The 25795-nt window shown below is 50.1% G+C and overlaps 9 protein-coding genes across 9 annotated transcripts; 4 read left to right on the top strand and 5 right to left on the bottom strand.

Moving 5' to 3' along the window:
- Window positions 1–219: 219 nt before the first annotated feature.
- LAJ45_10200 (uncharacterized protein) lies at window positions 220–1759 on the bottom strand (the record flags this gene model as incomplete). The annotated part of the gene is made up of 5 exons (XM_046119728.1): window positions 220–905; window positions 954–1381; window positions 1435–1515; window positions 1577–1614; window positions 1685–1759. The coding sequence occupies 5 exons, from the start codon at window positions 1757–1759 to the stop codon at window positions 220–222; spliced, it is 1308 nt and encodes a 435-aa protein (XP_045967027.1).
- Window positions 1760–2222: 463 nt separating this feature from the next.
- LAJ45_10199 (uncharacterized protein) lies at window positions 2223–4640 on the top strand (the record flags this gene model as incomplete). The annotated part of the gene is made up of 6 exons (XM_046119727.1): window positions 2223–2302; window positions 2365–2416; window positions 2476–3129; window positions 3180–3930; window positions 4002–4240; window positions 4317–4640. The coding sequence occupies 6 exons, from the start codon at window positions 2223–2225 to the stop codon at window positions 4638–4640; spliced, it is 2100 nt and encodes a 699-aa protein (XP_045967026.1).
- A 339-nt stretch (window positions 4641–4979) lies between these two features.
- Window positions 4980–6525, bottom strand: LAJ45_10198 (uncharacterized protein; the record flags this gene model as incomplete). Its single annotated transcript, XM_046119726.1, has 5 exons — window positions 4980–5044; window positions 5408–5604; window positions 5720–5895; window positions 6016–6369; window positions 6427–6525. 5 exons carry the CDS (start codon window positions 6523–6525, stop codon window positions 4980–4982), a joined length of 891 nt encoding a protein of 296 aa, XP_045967025.1.
- A 3648-nt stretch (window positions 6526–10173) lies between these two features.
- Window positions 10174–11618, top strand: LAJ45_10197 (uncharacterized protein; the record flags this gene model as incomplete). The annotated part of the gene is made up of 5 exons (XM_046119725.1): window positions 10174–10214; window positions 10353–10518; window positions 10581–11123; window positions 11192–11287; window positions 11340–11618. 5 exons carry the CDS (start codon window positions 10174–10176, stop codon window positions 11616–11618), a joined length of 1125 nt encoding a protein of 374 aa, XP_045967024.1.
- Window positions 11619–12119: 501 nt separating this feature from the next.
- Window positions 12120–13028, bottom strand: LAJ45_10196 (uncharacterized protein; the record flags this gene model as incomplete). The annotated part of the gene is made up of 2 exons (XM_046119724.1): window positions 12120–12932; window positions 12993–13028. The coding sequence occupies 2 exons, from the start codon at window positions 13026–13028 to the stop codon at window positions 12120–12122; spliced, it is 849 nt and encodes a 282-aa protein (XP_045967023.1).
- Window positions 13029–14527: 1499 nt separating this feature from the next.
- LAJ45_10195 (uncharacterized protein) lies at window positions 14528–19972 on the top strand (the record flags this gene model as incomplete). Its single annotated transcript, XM_046119723.1, has 22 exons — window positions 14528–14568; window positions 14620–14792; window positions 14856–14986; window positions 15067–15170; window positions 15247–15403; window positions 15479–15646; window positions 15709–15765; window positions 15826–15943; window positions 16000–16116; window positions 16176–16201; window positions 16267–16386; window positions 16456–16617; window positions 16677–17918; window positions 18286–18490; window positions 18584–18707; window positions 19004–19127; window positions 19203–19250; window positions 19322–19376; window positions 19433–19474; window positions 19529–19659; window positions 19724–19822; window positions 19877–19972. The coding sequence occupies 22 exons, from the start codon at window positions 14528–14530 to the stop codon at window positions 19970–19972; spliced, it is 3540 nt and encodes a 1179-aa protein (XP_045967022.1).
- A 698-nt stretch (window positions 19973–20670) lies between these two features.
- On the bottom strand, window positions 20671–21090 carry LAJ45_10194 (uncharacterized protein; the record flags this gene model as incomplete). Its single annotated transcript, XM_046119722.1, has 3 exons — window positions 20671–20697; window positions 20779–20899; window positions 20966–21090. The coding sequence occupies 3 exons, from the start codon at window positions 21088–21090 to the stop codon at window positions 20671–20673; spliced, it is 273 nt and encodes a 90-aa protein (XP_045967021.1).
- Window positions 21091–22087: 997 nt separating this feature from the next.
- Window positions 22088–24174, bottom strand: LAJ45_10193 (uncharacterized protein; the record flags this gene model as incomplete). Its single annotated transcript, XM_046119721.1, has 4 exons — window positions 22088–23560; window positions 23740–23977; window positions 24037–24072; window positions 24158–24174. 4 exons carry the CDS (start codon window positions 24172–24174, stop codon window positions 22088–22090), a joined length of 1764 nt encoding a protein of 587 aa, XP_045967020.1.
- Window positions 24175–24736: 562 nt separating this feature from the next.
- LAJ45_10192 (uncharacterized protein) lies at window positions 24737–25579 on the top strand (the record flags this gene model as incomplete). Its single annotated transcript, XM_046119720.1, has 3 exons — window positions 24737–24823; window positions 24919–25007; window positions 25084–25579. The coding sequence occupies 3 exons, from the start codon at window positions 24737–24739 to the stop codon at window positions 25577–25579; spliced, it is 672 nt and encodes a 223-aa protein (XP_045967019.1).
- Window positions 25580–25795: the final 216 nt, after the last annotated feature.

Here is a 25795-nt window from a genome sequence, read left to right as displayed (position 1 = left end):
GACTAATGACTATAAGGTTGGTGGATACGCTTGCTGGGAGAGGATTGGAGGAAACCTTGATACAGGGGTGAGCAAAGGCCTACTCCCACATGTACGTAAGACAGAACGCATTAATTTGTAGGTATCATAAGAATGTTGTAAAACCAGACGCCCAACACCTATTTTAAAAACAAAGAGGGTATACAAGGGAATCACCATCATCATCCTAGAGGCAGATTTTCAACGCCTCATGTTTGACATACTCGAACGCCTATTATACGACGTTTCCCCCGAATCCATTGCGTTATTGTTTCTTGGACTTGCACCCCTCCCGCCACCATCTCTGCCGACAGCTGGCGACTGTCCTCCTGTTCGATCGCTTTCTTGCCTCGGCCCCTGGTATCCCCTATCGTGTTCGTTGAAAGGGCTACGCAAGGATGGTGACCTTGGAGACTTGAACTTGTTACTATAAGCAACAGCCCCCCGCGACTCAATACTTTCTCGCCGAGAGTATGGATCGTCGCGCCGTCTGTAGGAATTTGACGAACGGGATTCATCGCGACGATTATAGTGGGGCGGATTTTCCCCTCGGCCTCTGTAAGAGCTTGGAGGCTGATTGGGGGGTGAAATTTGATCAACTCGCATCTTATATGGATCAAATTGTGGCGGAGGTTTGCGAGGATCCCGACTAATGCCCGGTGATGGCAATGCCGGTGAAGCAGCACCGGCCTTTGGAGGTAGTGGAGCATCCCGCATGATTACATCTCCGTCGGCGGAAGTAAAAAGGCCTGTCTGGGGAGTGCCCCTAGCAGAGGTTGTGCTAGGGACTTTGGGAATAGAAAGTGGGGGTGGAGGCGGGGGGCGCCGAATATCTGACCCAAACTCTTTTTTATCGGCGAGGGGAGTGTAAGGCCCAAAGGTTGGCGCTTTATGAGTAGTTGGCACTTCCTTCTTTGAGTTGCTCCCGTACTTACCATACTTGTCTGGGTAATTCCTCTCGAGGGCCTGGAAGAATATAGATATTGCTTCATTCTGGTACATCCTCAATTCCTGCTCCTCTCTTCTCATCTGCTTTCTCATGGAAACTCCATATCTTGCGATTTCGGCGGAAAATTCGGGATGTGAAAACTGCTTCGTTCGGTACTCATCTATTTCTGAAAGCCCCTCTGGTACTTTAAGCTGTTCGACCGAAACAACGACATTTCGACGAGTTTCCGGTAGTCGCTGTAAAGAGGCTCTCGCTTCAGGGGTGGATATGAGGTCAATGGACTCGGGGAGCATTATGGCATTTGGGCGACCTATAGGGAAGTTGTATTTGTAGGTTGCTTCGAAGTCAATACACTTAGCAGTCTCTTCTTTCCATTCTTTGAATTCCCTCTCGTGCCGGCTCAGTAGTCGCTGTCTTCGTACAGTTAGTTGGTATTCATTAATATGAATGCGTACGATGGAACGGACCTCTGTTCCCTATGCCGTTCCCTCATGTACTTAACAATGTCTTCGTACTTATTGCCAGTGGATGGGGTAAGCCGTTTCGCACTGTTTGAATGTCAGAGACTTCAATCAGCGGGTGGGAGCTTCGAGAAATGCGAGAATTTACTCTGGGAATGTGACCAGCATTTCGTCAAGAAGCGGGGCCTATGTACATGTATGATATTAGCACCTAGATTAACCTTGTACACCACCACAAGGAAGCTTGAGAACAAACCTTCCGCTTTCTTGGGTATTGCTGGTCCCTGGGATGGACTCCCCATATATACGGAGGTGGCCCAGAAGGAGGCATAACTGCTGTTACGCGATGTGTTTGCTGAAAGAAACTTGCAAATGTTGTAACTTGATCCTCACAGTTTTTGTTACACACGTTGGTCGGTGCGGTTGGCGGGAGACGCGACATAGATAAAGTTCTAGGTCAACCCTAGCCCCGCGTTAAATCATTCTGTGGCGGTGGCCGTGGCGCCGCAACGCGAACAAGACACACACACGTGACACACACAGCATTTTCTGGGTTAATGACGAACTTAGAATAACTAGATAAATTATACACGATCATACGATCTCATCCGTCACATAGAAATCATTTCTGTTCACTCTTCCATTGAGATTTATTTCCGAATCCTGGATTGTTACAGGGCTCGCCATTGTACCTACACCACCGAGCTCCCTGGAGCACATTAAAGCGCCCTCTGGACCCACGCTCACCTTCCGACCAATCCTCGATCAACTGACCCTGCTTCTCACATTTCAATATGCCGTCTTTTAGCCCCTCAATCCTCCTTGCACTTCTCTTGCCATTTTCACAAACTGTAATGGCAAGATTCACCCCAAAGTAAGCATTATTCTCCCCCATTGAAGCTTCCAACACTCGCGCTGACCCCATGGACTCAACAGGGACCTCTTGAGCGCGCCACGCCGCGGTGAAGCCGTACCAAACAAGGCCGGTGTGAGTATTCCCACAAGTATTTCCAGCACAAGCTTCAATTGCTGATTTTGTTTTTAAAGACGCTTGCCATCTTCCATTCGTCGACGTACTCTTTCGATTCCCACAGCAAGACCTCGACATGGAGCTTGCTCAACCTAGACACCGGCGCGACCTCGGTGCTGTTCAATGACACTGCGGTCCAAGAGGTGGCCTGGCTTAACGACGATAGCATCCTGTACATCAATGAGACGAACCCAGACGTAAAGGGCGGGTCGCAGCTCTGGCTGTCGAATTGCCACAACCCGGATACAAAGAAGCTGTTCGCATCTCTCAACGCCCCCGTATCAAACCTCAAGCCTGTCGTTCGGGGTGAGTACCTGAACTTTGTGGTCTCGGCGCTCTCAACCCCCTCTACCGGTGAGGCATATAACGCGGAAACAGCTCCGAAGAAGTATACCTCAGGGCTGTCCTACGAGTCGTTGTTTGTCCGTCACTGGGACTCTTATATCAAGCCCCAAAGGTCTTCCCTCTTCACCGGCCCCGAATCGAACAGTGATGCTGTGCACAAACAATTGATGAACCTTCTTGGATCTGGCTCAAAGCTCGAGACGCCTGTAGCTCCCTTCGGCGGTGCAGAGGACTTCACCATCTCCCCCGACGGCGACACAGTAGCGTTCCTGTCAAAGTCGCCCGATCTGAACCCAGCCAACAACACCCAAACACTCGTCTACACCGTCCCCTTCTCCGACGGAAGCAAGCCCTGCCCCATAAACCCCCTGAAAAGAAAGATACCGACGGCAACCTCATTGCCCAAGGCGCCTCTTCCTCCCCTGTCTACTCGCCTGACGGGAAGTACATCGCATACCTGCAGATGTATCAGAACGGCTACGAGAGCGACCAAAACAAGATCTTCCTCTACGAGATCTCCTCCTCCAAGACCACGCTGTTGCTGAAGGACTGGGATAACTCTCCATCGAAGCTTGTGTGGGCTCCGGACAGCGCCGCGCTGTATATCGTAGCTGAAAATAACGGGCGTGGAAAGCTCTTCAAGACTGGTATTGTGGGTGCGAACTCCGGGGATGTAGAAGAGCTCATCAGCGAGAACTCGGTCAATGGAGTGCACATCCTCCCCACTGGGAAGCTGCTCATCTCGAAGAACTCGCTCACGTCGTCCACTGGATACTTTACCCTCGACCCGTCCTCGAAAACTGTTACTCCCCTTCTTTCACCTGTAAAAGTCGACAAAGAGCTATCGTCACTCGAGAAGGTTACTGTAGAGGACTTCTCCTTCAAAGGGGCTGACGATGTAGAGGTCCATGGCCTCATTACAAAGCCTAGCAACTTTGACGCCAAGAAGAAGTGGAAGATGGCCTTCTTCATCCATGGTGGTCCACAGGGCGCCTGGACGGATTCATGGAGCACCAGGTGGAACCCGGCTGTGTTTGCTGAGCACGGATATGTAGTTGTAGCTGTGAATCCCACCGGAAGCACTGGGTACGGACAAAAGTTTGTCGATGGCATCCAAGGACAATGGGGTATGACTCCTCAAGTTTTAGCCCATTTTATGGCGTTTTTGTTTTATTGACCGGATTAAATTGTGTTATAGGTGGCAGACCATATATCGATTTGGAGAAGGCCTTTGAGTATCTTGAGAAGTCTGACAAATATAGCTACATTGACTTTGACAACTCGGTAGCTTTGGGCGCTAGTTATGGTGGATACATGATCAACTACATCCAAGGAAAGCCCCTCGGAAGGAAATTCAAAGCCCTCGTCTGCCACGACGGCGTGTTCTCAACACTCAACCAGTACTCCTCCGAAGAGCTCTACTTCCCCCAACACGACGTAAGCTCCCCCCCTTTCCCCCAAACCGCAACCCTAACGAGATCGAACAAAAAGAGCTGACTGATTATCATTCCAGTTTGAGGGCAAAATCTGGGAGAACCGCGCCGGGTACAGCAAATGGGACCCAGCCGCGCTGGTCACGAACTGGGCCACACCGCAGCTCGTGATCCACAACGAGCTCGACTACAGGCTCCCTGTGAGCGAGGGGTTGGCGGTGTTTAATATTCTGCAGGAGCTAGGGGTGCCGAGTAAGTTTTTGACGTTCCCGGATGAGAACCATTGGGTTTTGAAGCCGGAGAATAGTCTGTTTTGGCATGAGACGGTGTTGGAGTGGATTGATAGGTGGACCACGGCGGAGAAGAAGGGGGAGAAGGTGGTGAGGGTGCGGGGGGAGTTGTGATTTTGGGGGGTTTGAGGGCTATGTTTATGTGTAATGTTGATGTGAGGCGCTGGATGCCTGTATGTTTCGCCCTTTGCTTGGGGATGTGGTGTCTTACTTGTATTTTTGAGTTGTTCTTTTATGTGTTCTTCTTCCTATCGATCTAACCATGCAATTCTATCTATGCTAGCTCAAAACTCAAGGAAATTTATAAATCTTCCAAAAAGGCCCCCCCCTTCTCACAAGTACCTACTCTCCTGTCAATGATCACTTTTACACCAATTTTGCTTGCAGCAACAACAACAATGCACGTGTGAGAATTCAAAGCACAATCGTCCGATAATCCGGCGCATTACTATTTCAGTCCCCCCTCTGCCCACAGTGCTCTGCCGCGTAGTCGCAGAATGGCAGCGCTCGCCCGTTCCCTTTCCCTTGAATCCAAGGAGGACGAATCAGTAACTGGTCTGATCCCAAGTCTACTAATAATAACGACCAAAAAAAAGCCAAAACCAACAACAGAAGGAAAAGAAGGGAACCAATATAAAAGTCCGATCCGATCTATCACCGCCCATCCCATCCATTATCCCTACCAAACCACACCATACCATACCATACCATACCCTATAGATCTATCACCATCTATTACAAATTACCACGAAAAACAGAATTACCACCAATATAAATGAAACACAAAAGAAAACAGAGGGCGCTCCGCTGGACACAAGATAAAAAAAAAAAGAACTACGCCTGCACGAAAGCCACAAAACCCAAAAGGAACAGCAACGCACAGATTCCCGGAGCCTGCACACTAAAGCCCACATCCTCATCATCACCATTCCCACTATCACCGCCCTTCCCGCCGCTGCTCCCACCACCACTGCCACTGCCGCCAGCGCCGCCGTTCGCAACGGGAAGGTATTTGGCTAGCATTGCATCACCGGTGTTGTAGAGTGAGTCTTCGAAGGCGGCGAAATCTTTCGCGTCCCTATTGGTATTATTTTGGTTTTTATGTTAGAGGAGGTGGTTGAAATAGAGTTATAGTTTATATTCCCTGACGCAACCAGGAGGGTTTATATAGAGTAGAGTAGGGTTTATATTACCACGACGCATTCCGCCCAGGAACAGCCTCATCCGTGCGAAACGCCAGATACAGCACGTCCGTCTCTGCGTGGCCGTAGTTGCCGTTCATGCGGTTTCCGTAGCACGCCGTCGCCAGCGACAGACTCGCCTCGCCGACAAGATCGTCCGCGTTCGAGTCTCCCCACACGCCGTAGAACTGCTCACACACACACACACACACACACTATCAGTCCCCTGATCTACATTACCGCCCCCGTTGCCAAGCTGCTGGGCCCACACAAGCTTTCTCTCTCTCTCCCCCAAGGGTGCAACATACCAACTCCCCACCACACACCACCGCCACCACACTCAAGCTGCTCACGCCCTCCTTCCTCGGATCAAACCCGCCCGTGCCCAGCACGACATAGCTATGCAGATTCGCATCGAGGTCCGCGATGCCGAACCGCGACACCTCGTCCTGGAAGGCCGTGATGCTCTGCCCCGTGGGGTCGTTCTCGCACGCGCCGTGCGCGTTGTTGGCGCCGTCGCAGTCGACGTCCATGTCGGCCAGGCTCGACGGCCCCGCGATCCACATCAGGTTCGACGAGTCGTCCGTGCAGTAGCGGAAGGTGGCGCGCGAGTCGGCGTTTCTGCGGAGGCCGCTGTGGAGGGTGGTGGGGCAGTGGCCGTCCTGTGGAGGTGGTTAGTTGGTGCGGAGGAGCGGGGGGGGGAGGGAATGGGGGGGTACTTTGACGGTGTCGTAGAAGGATTGCAGGGCGTCGGGGATCTGGCGGGTGAGCGCGGTGGGGAGGGCCGCTAGGGCGAGGAGGAGGGCGGCGGTGCGCATGCTGGGCGGGTTAATTAATTGAAGATGGTGAGGCTGAAAAGATCGATGGGTTGTGAGGCACAACTTTGACGGGTACTAACAGCAGCGTTTGAACCCTCTACGAGTCTATATGAATTAGATACACACAGCAAAGTACGGGATAGACCGACAGAAAAGAAAGGAGCCAAGAAGAGAGCGTAGAAGTCGACGAGCAGGCCCACAATAATAAGTAAAGCAGGGGAGAATTAAAAGCACACACAACACCTCATATGTCGTTATGTGTATATGTACGCATCGTGCCAGTCATCCCCCATGGAGTATTATTGTTCGAGACTCAGCCCCCCCGGGCCCCGCTGGTGAGACAGTACAGCGCCAAGTCAATAGTAGAATGTAAACCCTACCAGGGCCGGGGGTGTGGTGCAGAGCCTATTACATCGTGGGGGCCCTTTCGATATTCCTTTTTTTACTCCGGGCTGCAGGTGCTTGCTTACCGCCTGAGGCTGCGAGTGATAGCTTGTGAGCCCGCGCTAGCTAAGTAGTTTAAGCTTCAATCTTAATTGCTTACGGGGATCGATCAACTCGTAGGGGGTGGGTAGGTAGGGTAGATGGTCTGCTCTCCATATTAAATTTCGTCCAAAGTGCTGTTCTGCTATATACTCCAGCGGCGCAATTAATCTTCTGCGGATAATAATACCCCTATAAGGTATTAATTGAATGACTCGAACCAAAAGAAAGAAATGGGGTAATGAGCTTCAGGCACATACCGCACTTTGATCACTTTCATCGCAAGATCAAATGCAGCCCCACATGCACGCCATTGCTATAAATAGATCTCCATCATGCAGGGCTTCCCGTCGCTATATAACAGTTTCTCTTATTACCACAACCAGCGCAGCGAGAGGAGTCAGTGACAACGCGCACATACTTACCTACAACAAACCTACAGAACTGACGTAGGTCGGAAATAGACGGGAGGTTCAGCCCAGCTTGCGCGGTGTGGAGAGATCGAAGGGGGGTGGGGGAGGTATGTGGTTGTTGGAACTGTGAGATGGTAGGGCGGTTTCTCAAACTTAGCTTCGGGAGTGTTCGAGGTAGGTAGGTGGCAACGGTTTGTGGAAAAAAAATGTTTTGGTCAGGCTGTCATGTTTCCTGACACCACGTTAATTGGGGGAACGGGGAGCGTCATGGGGCTCGGAGACATTTTGTGTCTTTGCTATGTATGTAGAGTAGGTAGTCGGGGTAAGCTCATTGGTGTGGGCCAAACCTGTCAGACGAATTGGCCCAAATTATTGGGTTGGGGTTTGTGTTATACCACCACCCACCACCCTGTCATATCAATAAGATCCGATTCCATAATTCTCAGCCTTACTACTACATACTTCACTTTCATCCTGCATAGGCCTACATACTACTACACGTCCATATCACCGATGGAAGAATATGGTGTATTCTCAATCATTGGCATTTGACGCCCAGCCCCAAGATATTAAAGCTTATGCACCACGCTAGGTATTTCCCCGCTTATACCAAGTGGTCACGGGCGAATATATAGCAATGTAGTTTATAGGTCAGAGCCAATGATTAAGAACGCAGCTATTGAGCAGTCAGCGACATATACGCTACAGATAAAAACGTTAACCGAATTGCGGCATCTCTCATGCCTCGTGACGTTTCTCTATGCAACGATTAATACTAATGGCTTTAACTCGAACCTTGGCTGTAGCTCTAGATCTTACTACCTTAGATAGTCGGAGCTAGACTTGGCCTGCAGCTTCTTCGGTGTCATTTCGCAATTGTTCTTATGGCCGTCTACATAAGTGACACCGAACTTTGCCGTATCAGCTGTGTTTATTTATTGATAGCCGGTTTTTGAAAGGATCAAAGTGGAGTTGAGGAAATATGGCGCTTTAGCTGACAGAGGTGTTTTTCGGAGTAGGCATTTTGGAGGTAAGTCTAGGAAGACTCGACAGGTACATGTAATAGGATGGAAGCTGCCCATCTACCTGTACTTATACATGTACATGTAACGGTGACACGTCTAGTTAGGCTAGCTAGACTGTGGACACCATTACTAAAACCACGTTACAGTCGGATTTTTACATAGTTCCCATACCTCTTGCTCTTCTGTAGAGATTTGTGGCCAGAGAATACATGTAGGTTTATCAATCCGGAAGGTGGTCACCGCCTGAGCTGGAGTTGGCATATAGATAGAGCTGCTCATGTGCTCTATTGATAGTCAGTCTTTGAAATATATATTCAATTTGGCGGCATCATACTACACCTCGATTTCACATGAGCAAGAAGCACTAGATCAGCTGTGTTCGGGACGGACCGGGGGCTGCAGAAGGTCGAGAAAGTACCAAACGATAAGGGCGCTGCTAGGCCTAGGACTGTCAGGTGTGTATACGATAACTGTGGAGTTGTATATATAATTACGGCGGGAATATATAGGTAGCTCGTGACAACCTGTTTTTGATAATATTGTTGTGTCATATAAAGCAAGGAATTAACCCTTACTAGTAGTCCTATAGTTATCAATACAGTATCATCTCCTCTCTCATCTAATAGATTTGTCTTTCTACAGCCGTTTGAACACATGCCGTCTTGCAGTACCCAACACCGTGAACAGCTTGCATGCTTCTGGTAGGGGAAATTGGGTACGAGATGCATGTATTTACCACCCAACACGATCCGACTATACCAACCAACCCCGCACCCCACACATGCAACAACATGTAAAAGAAATAAAATGTATTGGGCTATAGCCCGTATTTATGGGCTCGTCACATACGTGCTTATAACTACAGCACAGTGCCAAAACTAGCTAGTAACTTCCATAAAATCTTCAGGATAGGAAGATACACTACATGTATAGAAGAACATATATCCCAGCATGGACATGAGGTACATACCTTGGATTTGGACCGTCACAATGCATGTACGGAACCAACTCCCTAATCATGAATGTGGGGGGCGTCGTCGATTGAATGAGTCTATATGCTGATACCATTATATATACCGACGGTTCGAGTGTAAGCTAGATTGTTCGTAATCCTTTCAAGTCACTGATTGGTACATTTACGTACATATAGACTGGTTAGGGATGATCCACATATATCAACCGCAGCCCCATCCAGCTCCAGGTTTCTATCACAGCTGGCTTCCGAGCCAAACCCCCCCACTACAGTCTAGCTGGGTATAGGAACCTACGTCTATCTAATCCAAACCATGAGTCCTCTGGAACGCTTTAAAGCCTTTCCCCAGCCCTCATATTTCAACAACACCAATAGGACATATATATCGCTGCTAGTACCTATGGGGGGTATTATCTGCACGTATCTAAGCACATGCATGCATATATACACTCGTCAATGCTAGGATCCTATGAGTCGGCCATGAGTCAAGCTTCGTATGTACATGGTGCCTGATAGAAACACCGAGAGATATCGGGCTGTCTCAATTTCTGTAATTCACGGTATATATATTGTCTACACCGCGCCCGTCAATTCAATCCAGCACTTCACCTCGATATCTCACATCTTCCCCACCGAGTGACAGCCCGTGACCCGCATCCAAGACAGGCTCCAACTAGCCCACCATCGCAGCAGTCTTGATCTCCAACCAACACCACAAACCTCACAATCCCCAAATTTCAGCAGCCCGCACGCAATGTCTGTCTCCACCGACCCCGGCCACTTCTTCCAGACCGAGTATATAAACCCCTCCTCCTCCCCCTCCTCCTCCTCCTCCTCCTCCTCCTCCTCCTCCTCTGCACCTCCTCTCCCCCACACCCACCACCCCCAGCACAGCTCCAATTGCTAACCCCACGCCTTCCTCCCCCCTCACAGTGCAAGCGAAGCCAAAGCCGCCCGCCGCGCCGCCAAACGCGGAAACCAAAACGGCTCCCCAATCGACATAGGCTCCAAGCTCCTCGCCGTCCTCCCCGACCCCACCAACCCCGACCGCATCTACATCGCCGAGAGCGGCGGCCTCGCCCGCCGCGTCTCCCTCGAGGTCCCCCTTCCCCCTCTTCCTCCCCCCTTCCCCTCCGCTAACCACAAAGAGCAAGCAAGCAGTCCGGCGACAAAAGCCACACCTTCCGCGGCCACACCGCGCCCGTCACCTCTCTCGCGCTCGACACCGCTGCAGCAACGCTCTTCGCCGGCTCCTGGGACAAGACCATCATCTCGTGGTCCACGGCCACCCGAAAGCCCCTCAGGACCTTCGCAGGCCACACGGACTTTGTAAAGTCGCTGCTGTACCTGCGCAACAGCACCAATGGGCTGCTGCTCTCGGGGGCCAGCGATGCGGCAATCATCATCTGGGACGCCGTGAGCGGCGACCGGCTGTTTGCGCTGTCGGGGCACACGAGGGGTGTTGGTGTGCTCGTGGCGGATCCCGTGCTGAGTACAAGGGTGAAGGCGCGCGTGTATTCGGCGGGGAGTGAGCCGGGGATGAGGTGTTGGGAGGTGCCGGTTGAGGCGGCGGAGGTGCGGGGCGCGAGGGGCGTGGGGGGTGTGCTGGTGGTGCATGAGACGAGTGTGAATGCGGTGAGGTTTGAGGGGGAGGAGGCGGAGATGTGGACGGCGAGTGCGGATATGACGGCGAAGAGGGTGGATGTGCGCGGGGAGGAGGGGAAGGGGAGGGGGAGGGGGAGGTGGTGGCGAGGGTGGACACGGTGCTGGAGCACCCGGATTATGTCAATGATATTGTGGTGGACCCGCGCGGGCGGTGGGCGGTCACGGCATGTCGGGATGAGGAGGTGCGCGTGTGGGATGTTGCGGTGAGTTACATTGCTGCTCTGGTGTGCGGAGTGGAGATACTGACGGTGGCAGACGGGCGAGCTGTTCCACATCTACGACGGTCACTCCGAGGACGTGATGGCGCTCGCAATCGTGGGCAGCAAGCAGGACACGGTCGTGAGTGTGTCCATCGACGGCACAATCAGGAGATGGTCACTGCGCCACGACAACCTGCTGAAGGCCATTGAGGAAAAGAAGGAGCGCGAGCAGGGCAAGGAGAAGGAGAAGGCGCCAGAGAAGAACGAGAGTCTCTTGACGATTGAGGAGGAGAGGGAGCTGGCTGAGCTTATGGAGGAGGAGGATGATGAGTAGAAGAAGACTGCTAGCTGAGTTGATTGATTGAAGGTTTTATGTAGCCTACGAAGATAGAAATACCCAGTTCGATCCGTCCATTCAGCCATGTAGCTACATGTGGCTAACTAATACTAAAGACAAGCATACAATAATAATATTCATTGACTTCGTAATGCCATTCGCACCCCAAGTGAAGATCCAATGCCTAAGGAAAAACTAAAGAAAATAAGTGTAAAGAAAAGAAGGAGGAAAAATGTCATGAAGAAATGCTAGAAGATGCGCCCTTTATGAGATGAGAGAAGAAAGAAAAACCCAAGAAAACCAACCAGCCCATGCTACCTTAAGAAAATGCGGAAGCTAATTAAAAGATATCCCCAGCGCAGAAAGGACAGACACCTTTCTCTACGCTTTCTAACTTGAAGAAAGATACCGCCCCAAGAGAGCGGTGAACACCAGCCCGATAACAAAGAAAAGCCGTCAGCCCAATCGTTCCCAGAGGTCAAGAGCAACAACAACAACCTAGTTGTCGCTATCAACCTCCATCTCATCATCACTCCTGACGAGCGAGCGGCGCGGATAGGCACGAAGCCTCTGTTCGACCCTCGAATCCGGCGGTCCAAAGTGCTCATCATGCGAGTACATCGCCTGATGAGGGCTGGACTCAATGCCGCCGGTATGCTGCGTCTCCTCCTCCTCCTCCTCCTCGTCCTCCTCATAGAATTCCTCGTCCTCCTCCTCATCTTCATCCTCGTCCTCCTCCTCGGAGTCCTCCCACACCGCATCCGCCTCCGGCACCTCTGCATCCAGATCCACCTCCTCCCCGTCTTCAGCATCCACCTCCTCCTCCTCCTCACTGAGCTCGTCGTCATCATCACTCAGCAGCGAATCCACCTCCGGAATCCCCGCATCCAGATCCACCTCCTCGCCCTCCTCCCCGGCCTCATCGCGCGTCACCCCGCCCTCGCCGTCCTCGTCGTCGAACGCCCCACCGCCGTCGTCCTCCATCATGGCCTGCCGCTCGGCCTCTTCGCGCTCGGCCTTGTCGTCTAGCTCGCCCTGGTACGTCTTGTGGATCCCTGGTGGCTTGATCCATGTGGCGCCGAAGCGCTGGATGTGGACTTTGCGCTGGTGGAGGGATTGCTCGTCGAGGGTGAGCTGTGTGAGCGGGGAGATGGTGGGGGTGCGGCGGTGGTGGAGGAGCTGTTGCCGGTGCGGGAGGGAGGAGGGGTGGATGTTTTGGGAGGTGGGGAGCGGGGGGGAGGGGTGTGTGGTGTAGGAGGGGGGGGCGGTGGGGGTGAAGGTGCTGGTGGGGGTGTACCAGAGGGTGTGTGCCTGGAGGGGGAGGTTAGTGGGGTTGGATTGGGGGGGGGGGGGGAGGGGAGGGGGACGTACGTCGCGGGGAGCGATGAGAGGGATTGAGGACAGCATTGTGGTGATGGTGCTGTCTGGGGTTATGGAGATGGGAGATGAGAGATGTGAGGTGAAGTGAGGTTCAGAGAGAGAGGTTGAAGAGAGAGAGAGTGAGTTGAGGGAGAAATAGAATGCAGGTGAGTGAATGAGCTGGAGAGTTCTGTTGACTAACTGCATGCAGCGTGGTTGTCGGGACAACCCCCTGCAGGTGAGGCCATGATGCGCCCGGTGCTCATATCAAATCATCAAGCCGTTGGAATTATTTCACTAACAGTAATTGCGTAGTGAAGGTTATATAGGCAGACATTGTGCCATCGAGAAAATCAATATTGGATTGCAATTGCTAGAGTAAAAATGTTTGGGATTGAAACTTTACGGGCAGCGCGGATGGAATCTTATTAACTACTATTTTTCCGTATCAGCACGGAACTAGCTGCAGGTATCAAAAATAACCTATGACGGTAGAGCAGCTGTCTATGCACAATTACTTGCAGACAGCCTGTGGATCGATCGAACTTGGCGAGTTTCTTTTTCTTCTCTTCTCCAGACGGGATGGTGCGCGGTACTTTCCAGTACTACTAGTATCAGTACTATCAGCATCCACAAGGCTACTAATAATATTTCCGAAGATATGGATACATATAAAGCTGCAAGTTATAAGTCCAGGTGAAGCTCTTCTAGTAGAATAGGCTACACTGAGCACGCCTCTGGAGAAAGCCATGTGTCGAATTTATAGCCATATTGGGCTAGGAAATTAAAAGCGTGTATTGTTATAGGAGAAATGATATATTGTACATGTTTTCTTTGGTAGGCTAGAAGTACCTACATGTAGGTACTTGCGGGTTGGTCTAATAGTACTGGTTAAATAGTTGATATTAATATTATTGGCCGGGTTTCTTAAATCTTATCTTACCGACCAAAAGAACCACTAGATAGACAGTAATACTTGAGGCCTGTGTAGCCCTTTGCTTGGTCAATACATTTACTCTACGGTACCTCCTTAGTCCAAGAGATCCGACTTGAGTTGTAAACAATCACCATCCGGACGTCTGTAGAATTCGAATACTTGGCTGCAAACATATATTATTCCACGACTCCAATATCTCCGCGCTCTCAAAAATAAAGCATGTAGACAAAGATCATAGCAGCCGGCTAACCGCGGATACCAGTAAAGCAAAGCATCTGTTTTTCCTCGGTCAGCCAGGATTACATGCTTTCGGCCACTCGCCGACGATCCCCATCGAGGCCTCCCAATAATGCCTGCCCTGCCCCTCCACTACTACAAGGCTCTGGGATTAAGTGAGTGAACGGATCCTCACCAGTCAACACCCCATTTAGTTCATTCACTTAATGCCAGAGCCTTGTACCACTAGCCCCGCATTTCCACCCCACCATCAGCAGCATCTCTCCCTCCACCATCCCACAACAGAGCTCATCTCCAGCAGAAACACAACAATAGCAAATTTGAATAAATAAATAAATAAAAAAAACTCCAAACATACAACAAACCACCCAGCATGGCTTCTGCAGCTTCAAGCCGAGACGTCCTACCATCCGAGTACGTTATTCCCCAGTGAGCTCTGGACAAAGACCTAACCTCCTCCTCCAGTGTCAAGCCCGTTCACTACGACCTCGATCTGCATAACCTGGACATCAAAGCGTTCACATACGATGGTCTTGTCAAGATCAGTCTTGAGCTGAAGACAGCCACGAGCTCCATCACGCTCAATTCGAAGGAGTTGAAGATTGGTGAGGGGGCTGTTAAGGTTGAGGGTAGCAATGGTAACATATACTTCATGAACGTCTGGATGTGATAGCTAAGATGCTGATGTGTGCGGGGTCTAGAGGATATCAAGGTTACGGATATCGCATACGATACAAAGGCTGAGACAGCAAAGTTGTCGTTTGCAAAGGAGCTCCCGGGCTCCGGGAAGGCGGTGCTGGAGCTCAAGTTCTCGGGCGCTATTAATCATAAGGTTATTATTTCATTTTTTTTTTTTTTACTCTACGGTCCCCACCCTTTGTGGGGAATGATGCTGATTTGGGGTGGGGTTAGATGGCGGGATTCTATCGTAGTGCGTACAAGAATGAGAAGGGAGAGGATGATTGGATGTTTTCCACACAGTTTGAGTCTTGCGATGCCCGTCAGGCATTCCCTTGGTTAGGAGTCGCACATCACATCTGAGGTTCCAGCTCGGACAAGACTAGACAGAGCTGATACACTTTGTGCGGGCAGCTTCGACGAGCCGAACCTTAAAGCTACCTATGACTTCGCCATGACTGTTCCCGAGAGCTTCACCGCGCTGTCCAACCAGCCCGTGAAAGAGACACAGTCGCTCGGAAACGGCCTAAAGAAGGTTTCCTTCTTGACGGTGCCCAAGATGAGTACATATGTAGGTCTAGGTCTCACTCTAGGTGATTGTCCGTTTCTGTAGCTTGGGTTCTGATTTGTTTTGTCGTGCATGTAGCTTCTTGCATGGGCGTGCGGAGAGTTCGACTACGTTGAGGACTTTACCGACCGCGAATACGAGGGGAGGGGGAAGCTGCCCGTTAGAGTCTATACTACCAAGGGTCTGGTGGAGCAGGGTCGGTTTGCGCTCATGAACGCAAAGAAGATTGTGGATTACTTTTCAGGGGTTTGTTTTTGTGTGGCTACGTAGGATGACGTTGAGAGGGAGGGCAGCTAATGGTGGTGTAGATCTTTGATTTGGATTACCCGCTTCCGAAAGTTGATCTTTTGGCCGTCCACGAGTTTGTAAGTTTCCCCGGTTTATAATTGTGTGAGAAGCGGGAGCTGACGGTGATGCGCTTGTAGTCCCATGGAGCTATGGAGAACTGGGGGCTCATCACCTACAGGACGACCGCTGTGCTGTTTGATGAAAAGACCTCGGATTCAAGGTACAAGAACAGAGTAGCATATGTCGTGGCTCATGGTAAAGGCATCATTGATCTGCATCTAGCGGCAGCAGCGCTAATGATTGACTCGTAGAACTTGCACACCAATGGTTCGGGAATCTTGTTACCATGGACTGGTGGTCAGAGCTGTGGCTAAACGAAGGATTTGCTACCTGGGTGGGATGGTATGCGATTGATCACTTTTATCCGGGTATGTGCATAGATAATCACAAGTGCGAGATTAGATTTCTGTTACTAACAGTTTTGTAGAGTGGAATGTTTGGGGACAGTTTGTCGTACGTCGTCTTTCTAGAGGCACGCATTATCACTCGTTTGTTCCCCCGCTGACAGCATTGCTTAGACTGAATCCCTACAAACAGCCTTCCAACTCGACTCGCTGCGCGGTTCGCACCCAATTGAGGTGCCAGTACGAAGTGCTTTGGACATTGACCAGATCTTTGACCATATCAGTTACTTGAAGGTATTATTGTCATTACTTTAAAAGCTATGAATAAATGAATAAATGAAGAATTAATCACTGTGCTTTTAGGGATCTGGTACAATTGGAATGTTGAGCAACCATCTTGGTGTTGAGACATTCTTGGGAGGAGTATCAAACTACTTGAAGAAGCATGCTTATGGCAATGCCACGACCGAGGACTTGTGGTCTGCCCTTGGCGAGAAAGCTGGCACAAACGTATCCGAGTTCATGGTAAGAATTAAGGTTCCCAGCGTAATCATTCGGCGTCAAAATACTTAATTTTTGAGTAGAGCAACTGGATCAAGGTTATTGGATTCCCTGTAGTCACAGTTACGGAAGTGCCCGGTCAAATCACCCTCAGACAATCCCGCTTCCTCAGCACTGGCGATGTCAAGCCTGAGGAGGACACGACCACTTGGTGGATCCCTCTGATGTTGACTGAGCAGTCTTACACCGAATCAGCAGTGAAAGTCAATGCTCTCACCAGCAAAGAGACGACCATCAAAGACCTCAACACAGATTTCTACAAGCTGAACTATGGTCAGTACGGGTTCTACAGAGTCAATTACCCAGCAGAACGCTTGGCGAAGCTCGGAGAAGTCAGGCAACAGCTCAGTGTATCTGACAGAGTTGGGCTGATTGCTGACGCCGCTGCAATGGCGTTGTCGGGATACGGAACGACCACCGGATTGCTCTCATTCCTTGCCGGGCTGAAGGGTGAGGATAGCTACCTGGTCTGGGCAGAGCTCCAAGCACAGCTTGGGAAGCTGAAATCTGTATTTGCGGAAAGCGAGCCGGAGATTTATGAAGGATTGAAGAAACTTACTTCGGAGCTTGTGACTCCCTGCGTCGAGAAGATCGGATGGGAGTTCAAGGAAGGAGAGGACTTTTTGACCGCACGGCTGAGGTCGTTGCTCATCAGCACCGCCGGAGGAGTCGGCCATCAACCAACAATTGACGAGGCCCTTCGTCGTTTCAAGCTCTACACTTCCGGAGAGGACAAGGCTGCGATCCACCCTAACCTCCGCTTGGCAGTCTTCCGTATTGCTATCGCCCAGGGCGGGCAGGAGGAATTCGATGCCGTTATGAAGGAGTACCTTTCCACCACCACGGTCGACGGAAGAGAAATCTGCCTGTCCTCTCTCGGACGAGTGCACACGCCCGAGCTTATCCAAAAGGTCTTAGAGTTCACATTCACGGACAAGGTCAAGATCCAAGACAAGCACACCCCCGTCATCTCGCTCTCAAACAACCACCGGGCCAGACGTGCGGTGTGGGAGTTCATTAAGAAGAACTGGGATACGGTTTACGCCCAGCTCTCCGGAAACATGGTCGTCCTGGACCGCTTCCTCAAGAACTCGCTGAACAAGTTCTCGAGCAGAGAAGTCATGGCGGATATTGAAGAATTCTTTAAGGACAAGGACAACCACGGGTACGATAAGGGGCTTTTGGTCATCCGTGATAGCATCACGGGAAATGCCAACTGGGTCGAAAGGGACGCCGCGGTTGTGAAGGAATGGTTGAAGGAGCATGTTGCTTAGTAGTGTAGAATGTGTATACTCTGAGCTTCTCACGAATATGAAGTGCTTTAATATCAAGTTGCATCAATCAAGAATGTGGGGCATTCGAGTTATTTGTACTTATCTTGCTTTGCTTTAAACGAGGTCAGGACCGCTTATCACCGTTCAAGATTTACCTAAGTGCGTTCAGGCGGCCATATGACCATTGTATGCCCTATGGATATCAGACCGAGTTCAAGTAATAATAGCAAACAATCACTGCCTACACCCTTCGAGATATTTATTTGCATTCAATAAAGAGCATGACGTCGAGATAAGAAGGTCTGGTGTAGAGTAGATGACCTCGTGTCCATAAATACCACGCTCCTGACCAGCATAGGTAACGACAACACCAAACTACAAAAGGCAAGCGCAAGCCACTGCACACCAATCACAGCCCCCGCGCGAGGCTTCAGCAAGAGGTTTCGCTGACGCCGCCGGTTACAACAACAGCCCTCGCTCAGCCGAGCATCCTTCTTTCTTCCTCCTAGAAACAACAAGAGACACGTTCCTGTGCATCCGCTTCCGTAGTAAGACCCAGCACGGTACATACCCCCATCCCCCAGAATCCTCCGATTTCTACTGCTACTCACCGCAACCAACCTCACCTGCTAACACTCCCCCCCTCCCCTCTTCAGCTCCTGACCACAACTCCATCTCCTGTTTCCGTCTCCACACAACTTCATCTTCACATCGTTTCCAGCTTCTCATCACCAAGCTTCCCAATAACATTTCATACCCAAACGCCATCATGAATCCGGAGTAGTATGTCTCCCTTGCTTTTGCCCCTCGGAGCCTCCCCCACTATCACTGCCCAGAGCCCCCCCCCCCCCCCCCAAACCTTCTACCCCCCACGACATCCCCCTCATTCACGGTATTTTGCTAACTAGAGCTTGTTCACAGAGTTTATCTCTGCCCTAAAATGATCCCCAATCCTGTTGGCCTATCTTTATCAGCTCCCACCCGGGGGCAAGCAGGCTTCCGGGTCAAAACAACAATAACACTTAATCTTGGCAGCTGTCTCTTATCGTGACTTACTGACGAATCATTTCATGTAGATATGATTACCTCTTTAAGCTTCTCCTCATCGGTGACTCGGGTGTAGGAAAGTCCTGCTTGCTGCTCAGATTCGCGGATGATACCTACACCGAGAGCTACATCTCCACTATTGGTGTCGATTTTGTTAGTCCTGGACCTCCCCGTGTTTCAGTCCAGTTTAAAATGCCATAGGGCTAACCTAGCCATTCCTGATAACAGAAAATCCGCACCATCGAGCTTGATGGCAAAACCGTCAAACTCCAAATTGTAGGTTCTCTTGATGGGTTTTATTTCTGACTGGTTCCTGGTTGCTGACAAATGTCCTTTTGGACTTGTAGTGGGATACCGCTGGCCAGGAGAGATTCAGGACCATCACATCCTCATACTACAGAGGTATGTGCTCAAACGTTTCCCTCCATTTTCAAGATTTAAACTGACATCATTTGAAGGGGCGCACGGGATCTGCGTCGTTTTTGACGTGACCGATATGGGTAGGTTTATCCGATTCAACCCGACCTTTGTTAGGTCTCGTTAACATTTATCAGACTCCTTCAACAACGTCAAGCAATGGCTACAGGAAATCGACCGTTATGCCACCGAGGGTGTCAACAAGCTGCTCGTCGGTAACAAGAGCGATATCGCAGACAAGAAAGTAGTCGAATACACCGTGGCAAAGGTTGGCCCCCTGTCCTGTATCACATGCTAAGTAGGAGTCATTTGCTGATATGTCTTATGATTAGGAATTCGCCGATAGTCTTGGTATTCCATTCTTGGAGACTTCCGCCAAGAGCGCCACGAACGTCGAGCAGGCTTTCCTAACGATGGCTAGACAGATCAAGGTACGGCAGAATACTGATAAGATGTTAATGGAGTGTATAGCTAACTCCTCACAGGAACGGATGGGATCTACCACTGCCAACAACAAGCCTACCGTCACTGTCGGCCCTGGAACCGGTGTCCAGCAGGCTTCGTCCGGCGGGTGCTGTTAATCGAAATAATTCTTTTTCCTATTCTTCCACAATGCAATCGTAATTCAACACAACTTTGTACTAGACCCGACTGAAATCCTTTGTCTTGGCCTGCCATAATTCCGCTTTCCAGTTTTCTTTTCTCGCTTCCTCTTAAATGGGTACTGGGTATTCTGTTAGTCGCGAAGGGTTTGCTGGATCGTACAGGGGACACTTGGGAATTAATGGAATGGTGGTATGGTTGCTATGAGGGTTGGGATGAAGGCTGGACAGATTGGAAGTGTGTGAGTAGGAGTTAGTGGAAGACTGAGGATTGGCAATGGTAAATGAGAAACGAAGGGAAGCCAGGAGTCCTTTGTTATTTTGTTTGTACTTTTTTCCCCCTGGTTGTTTCTGTCCTATTTCTTGTTTGGCTGTAACGTTGACTTATGTGAATTCTTTTCGTGGCTTGAAATAATCAATGTTTTTTTTTCGTGAAATGACTATACACATGCTTCTTCTGTAATTACAAAGTACACCAGCAATTTCCGATTTAGTAACTTTGAGAATCACAAGTCAATTTAAATACTTCTATAAATATGGCCAGTTACTATGCTGGAAGGGGTATGAGGTAATGAAGTGAGCTTGGAAGTTTTAACCTTCGAATATTTAAAATACAAAAAGAAAGAAAAGAAGAAAAAAACTAGAGTAAAAAGAAACCCTTGGGTATCTGCAGTCACTTAGCCCTTGAATTTACGCAGTGTGACCTTCGTTCGTGATTGGCCAGCTGTCAGTTAAGGTTTCGAGTAAAACTAGCGCGAAGCTTAGGAAGGATTAACAAATATTACCTTTGAAACCTTGCGGACATCTCTGGCCGAAATCACGGGTTTCTTGTTTTTTGTAGCTGTGCTTGTAGCGCCGTCGGCGGAGGCCTCAGTCTGAGCATGGATTACAGCTTCACGGACGAGCCTGGGCATTCACTGTTAATATAGACTGCAACAATTGCTGCTATCACAGGGGGAGCGGCAAACTCACTCCTGCAGGAAAAGCGCGTAGTCAAGGTATATCAGAACATCGACATTCTTAGAGACGTTACGGTCGCTGTGGGCTTTTACGATATGCTTTAGGACGCTGCGGGGGTAGGCTTTTTGCGGTGCCATGTTTTGGGGAGGGAGGTCGGGACTGGAGCTACCTAGCTAGCTAGTGGTGTTTGTTGGGATGGTAATGGTAATGGTAATGGTAATGGTAATGGGAAATGGGAAATGGGAAATGGTGGTGGTGGTGGTGGTGGATAGATACGGTATTTGTTTTGTTGGAAAGGTCCATGGTTGCAGGCAGGGCTGATGGGGCTCTGCTGCGGTTTCGGGTTTCGAGACACGTGAACAAGCTTGTTAGCTATCGATAGTTCTGTTTACTAGTATTCCATTCTATGCACACTCTATCACTCGCATGCTCTAGAACAGGTCTTGGTTTGGAGTGGGTATAAATTGTGGATTAGGCTTATTGTAGGTGTCCCATGCTAAACAAGCCATGGCCCACCATAAATCAAACCCCTCACCTAGTTTATCATCCAACTCCCACTGCCAAATCACATCCTTGGTAAAAGTACAGTTACAATGGTATCTCTCGAGCTCTCCCCCATCCTCTTTCAGACACGCCAGCTAATTACGCCCTGTACGTATGTAACTAAGGCAAAGGAAAAGAAAAAAAGTAAAGATAAAGCAGAAAACTCGTGCGCGTACGCAATTCCTAACAAGAACAAAAATCATGGACAAATCAAAAAGCAACCTATCATGCACAACAAACCCCCACCATTCATTGCATCATTCACTCCAAGTGTTCCCTTGAGCCAAAAGGAAAAGGAAAAAGGAAAAGAAAAAATATGAAGGGTAAAAACAATTGATATAAGCTTCTGGTTTTTGATACTATTTTCAATCGCTTTGGGCTTTCTTCATATCCCACCAGTCCAAACCCAAGCGCGCCGAAAGAAAGAAAAAAGTAAGAGATTTTTTTTTAAAATAATAGGACACAAGAATAAAACGCGGCCCCAAACAGACTGACGAAAAGTCGAAGATACAAACCGAAAACGAACTCTTTACCACGTCGTCATTTCTCCATTCCACCAAATCCGACGACTTTTATTCACTGATGGCTGGTTTAATTAGCTCCGGCCACAGAATTGCCCTGCGGCTGCGAGGAGCCTCTATTCCCCCCTCTGTATCCATACCCTCTTCCACGGAAGCCTCTACCTCTGCCTCTGCCCCTATTCCATCCACCGCGGCCATAATGCCCGGATCCACCGTCAACGCTTCCTTGACCAAAGGTTTCAAGATTCTTCTTCTGTTCCTCGCCCCTCCAAACAGCTCCACCCCTTGGTCGTTCGCCCTCCTTTGCCTCGGCACGCTCTTTGTTCTCGCACGAGATATTGTCGAAGAAGCTGCTGCCACGGTTATAATACCCCCCACCGCCTGGGGGAATAATAATTTCTTCGTCGTCTTCCGCGTTTCCATTGGCACCGTTGGTGACAGGACTTGAAACCGGTTTCTTGTCGTCATCTGCAGAGGCAATCACCTCCTTAACTAGATCCTGCTTATTGAATTTCGCATTGGCACCCTCGAAATCATAATCTGTAGAGGGAACCTCCACTTTACGAGGCTGCTGGTTGTTAAATCCGCCACGGTTGCCCCTGTTACCACGGTTTGCAACAAAGCCCCCCATGCCGGGCTGGCGAGAGTTGTTGTAAGTTCCAACTCCAGGAGTCGGGTTAGCAATGGCCGTAGGATGTGGGCTTCCGGATGTAACTGGGGGCGTAGCTCTCATCGCCAACTGATTAACCTTGTTGGCTAGGTCTTGAACAGCAGCGGAGGTATCAGTTGGCTGAGCCGGTGTAGAGGATTGGTTCAATGGATCATTGTCGGTCTGGTTGGACTGAGTGGGGGGGGAAGCTGAGGGACGCGATGCTCTCATGCCCGGCAAAGGAAGCGCTGGAACAATTCCACCGTGATTTTTAGGACCAGTTGGGGTTTTGTTGGATGCCTGAGCGGTAGCAATTGCTTGGGCAGAAGTACTAGACTGGTTTGTAGCTTCATACGCTGGGGGGTCAACCGAAGGTGCTTGAGCGGATTGCTGGGAAGCTTGAGCTTGCGGTTTCTGGGCAGCGGGGCCTTGGGGCTGTTGCTGTGCAGGTGTGGCGCCTGATTGCTGCTGCTGCTGAAACTGTTGCTGGCGGCCAGTAGCAGGTCCGTTTGGTGGCGGCCTAGCAACCTGCTGCTGCGGTGCTTGCTGTTGAGGCTGCTGTTGTTGCTGAGGCTGCTGTTGCTGCTGCTGCTGCGGTGCCTGTTGCTGTTGCGGTGGTTGCTGTTGCTGCTGAGCCACTTGTGGGGGCTGTTGGGGCTGCTGCTGTGGCACAGGCGGTTGCGGTTGCTGCTGCGGAGCTCCAGGAGGAGCCTGGCCCATTCCTTGTTGCCCAGGAGGTGGGGGATACGCTCCATACATAGGTGCCTGGTATGGGCTCGGACCAAAGCGACCTTGGTTTTGTGGTGGGGGTGGGTAGTAATATGAGGGCATAGGCGGCTGGTATTGACCAGTTTGCTGACCCTGGGCTGGGTAAGGTGGGGGACGATTTGATGTCTACGTTACGAAACGGCTTAGCTCTTAGATCAAAAAAGAGAGAACGAAAACTCTTCGAAGGGCTAAGCACTTGCTATGAGAAGTCTGTAGCAATAGAAACAAAGTACGAAATCCGCATTGAGGTGCACTTTGAACTAGAACGACCCCGCATTGAGAAAAGTGTTGTGGAAATGACTTACTCCAAGAATAGCAGGGTCATCAAGCACCTGTGGCGGTGGTTTAGGTTTCTGTGCCGCTTCCTCAATTCTCAAATCCTTCACATCTCCACCACGAAAGACGATATATTCGTAGACATTGTCGGATCCAGCGAGTTCCTTGGTGGGGTCGCCACGCCTTCCTTCTGTTCCGTGAGAGACGACTTGCTCTAAGGCAACTGTATGCTTCTCCGAGTTGATATCATGAAGAATACCGACGTAACTAAATGGAATCATGTCAGGCAAGAGAACCATGATTTGATTTATAGCAGGGAATCTTACCGAATGTCACTCCTAGAGATTAGGGAAATGCGGGAGCTATCACGGACAGGGGAGTTAGCCAGACATGATCGCATTAAGCTGAATTGAGTAAAAGATTAAGTTCGAAATAAAGAGAACAAACCCTATAAATTCAGACATTCAGGAGACGAATTGGTCGACCACCCTAGCACGAGATCTAGATACAATGGAAGAGTACACCTATTCGCTTGAAAGGGTTGCCAGTTGGGAACAAATGAGATGGATGTGAGGTGGCAAGAAGGGATGCGGTGCTTATTGGCAAACGTAGAGATGGTGGGGATGATGAGAAGTTGTAGAGAGGGAGGAAAGGTAGTGGGAAGTGGTTGAGGTCAGAGGGTGAGACGGGGGATCTTCCTCCAGGCCCATGAACAAGATGGGCTACAGGCTGCCTGACTTACCCGGTCATCCATCATCTCTGGTCAAGCATTTACAGGCACCCCACGCGCCTGGTTTGTCGATCGCAGCTAGAATTGTGGCGGTGTTTACCACTGTAATAACTAGCCCCGTCCGGTCTCACATTTACACTCGCGCCACACACCACCCCCCGCTGCATACCGCACTAGTACTATTCTTCGCCTCCGCGCACAAATACAGAGCTCTCGAAAGCTCTTTAAAGCTCCGGCTTTAGTTGTTTAACCTTCTCCTCAAACCGTCCACTCTCTCTTATTTCAGCTGAAAAAACATGACTACACAAGATATACAGTCTGCTGACCTCGCCAGCTTCGAGGCTATCCAGTCTTACGACTGGGCTGCTGACCGCGAATTCCAAGTAAAATAGACCCTTCCACCCTCCCCTCCAACCAATTGTAAGACCAAGCCGCAAGGTGGTCCCTACGTAATTCATTATTCTAAACCCTTTAATAGGCTGGTCTACAGTCGATTCTGTCAACCGCATCTTCTCCCGAGCAGGTGGCTACACTGACCATACGAGCGAAATGCTTCTTTTACTCAAAGTCCGCTTCCTCCGTTACTCCACCCCATTCCATGTTGTTAAATTCTGGTTTATAACTCTGGCTTCACCTGCTGTAGACAATCCGGCCTCCCGATTGACTATGATGCCTTTAACTCTTGGCTGGCCCAGAAAGCACCAGCAGCAGCAGTTCCTTCAACGGAGGCCGAGTCAACATCAGTTTCGGCAGCAGCTGCCATAACCCACCCTCATCAACGAAAAGATTCTGCCTCAATCCTTGGCCGCCCTTCTGTCGATACAACAAACCCTCTCGTCAACAGCGAGAACTTCCCAGCTAGTGCACCTTCGCCATCTCTAGAAGAGAATGACACGGATTCCGCAACAGGCACTCCTACGCCCGGTAAACCAGAAGCACCATATCCAACCTCTTTCGCCCATATTGTCGAGCTTATCACTACTGGACAGCCGATTCCGGGGATTAGAGAGATACCGAATGTGCTGAATACGGCCCCACCTAGCGAAGCGACAAAGCCCAGGAGACTTAAGCCTTGGGAGATTGCCGCCCAGAATTTGGGTGGAAGCACTGAGAAATCGGAGAGTATACAATCTAGTTGATGGGGGCTAATACAGCGCTTTGAAACGTAGGTAGTATGTATCATAGTGGGAAAGGGACTGCTAAAGAAATCAACATACCAAACTTCTCAATTCGTAAAGATAGCAGAACCTGAGGTTGGTGAGTAAGGCATAGTAGTTTGTAAGAAATACAGTAACGAGCACTGTGATTGAGATCTCAGCTCACCAAGCGAGGCAATTTTATCTTTCGAATAGATA

This window comes from Morchella importuna, assembly GCF_003444635.1.
Source record: "Morchella importuna strain M04M26 chromosome Unknown Morimp01GS043, whole genome shotgun sequence".
Lineage (NCBI taxonomy): Eukaryota > Fungi > Ascomycota > Pezizomycetes > Pezizales > Morchellaceae > Morchella > Morchella importuna.
The sequence above is the reverse complement of the archived record's forward strand: the minus strand, read 5'-3'. Positions and strand labels throughout refer to the sequence as shown.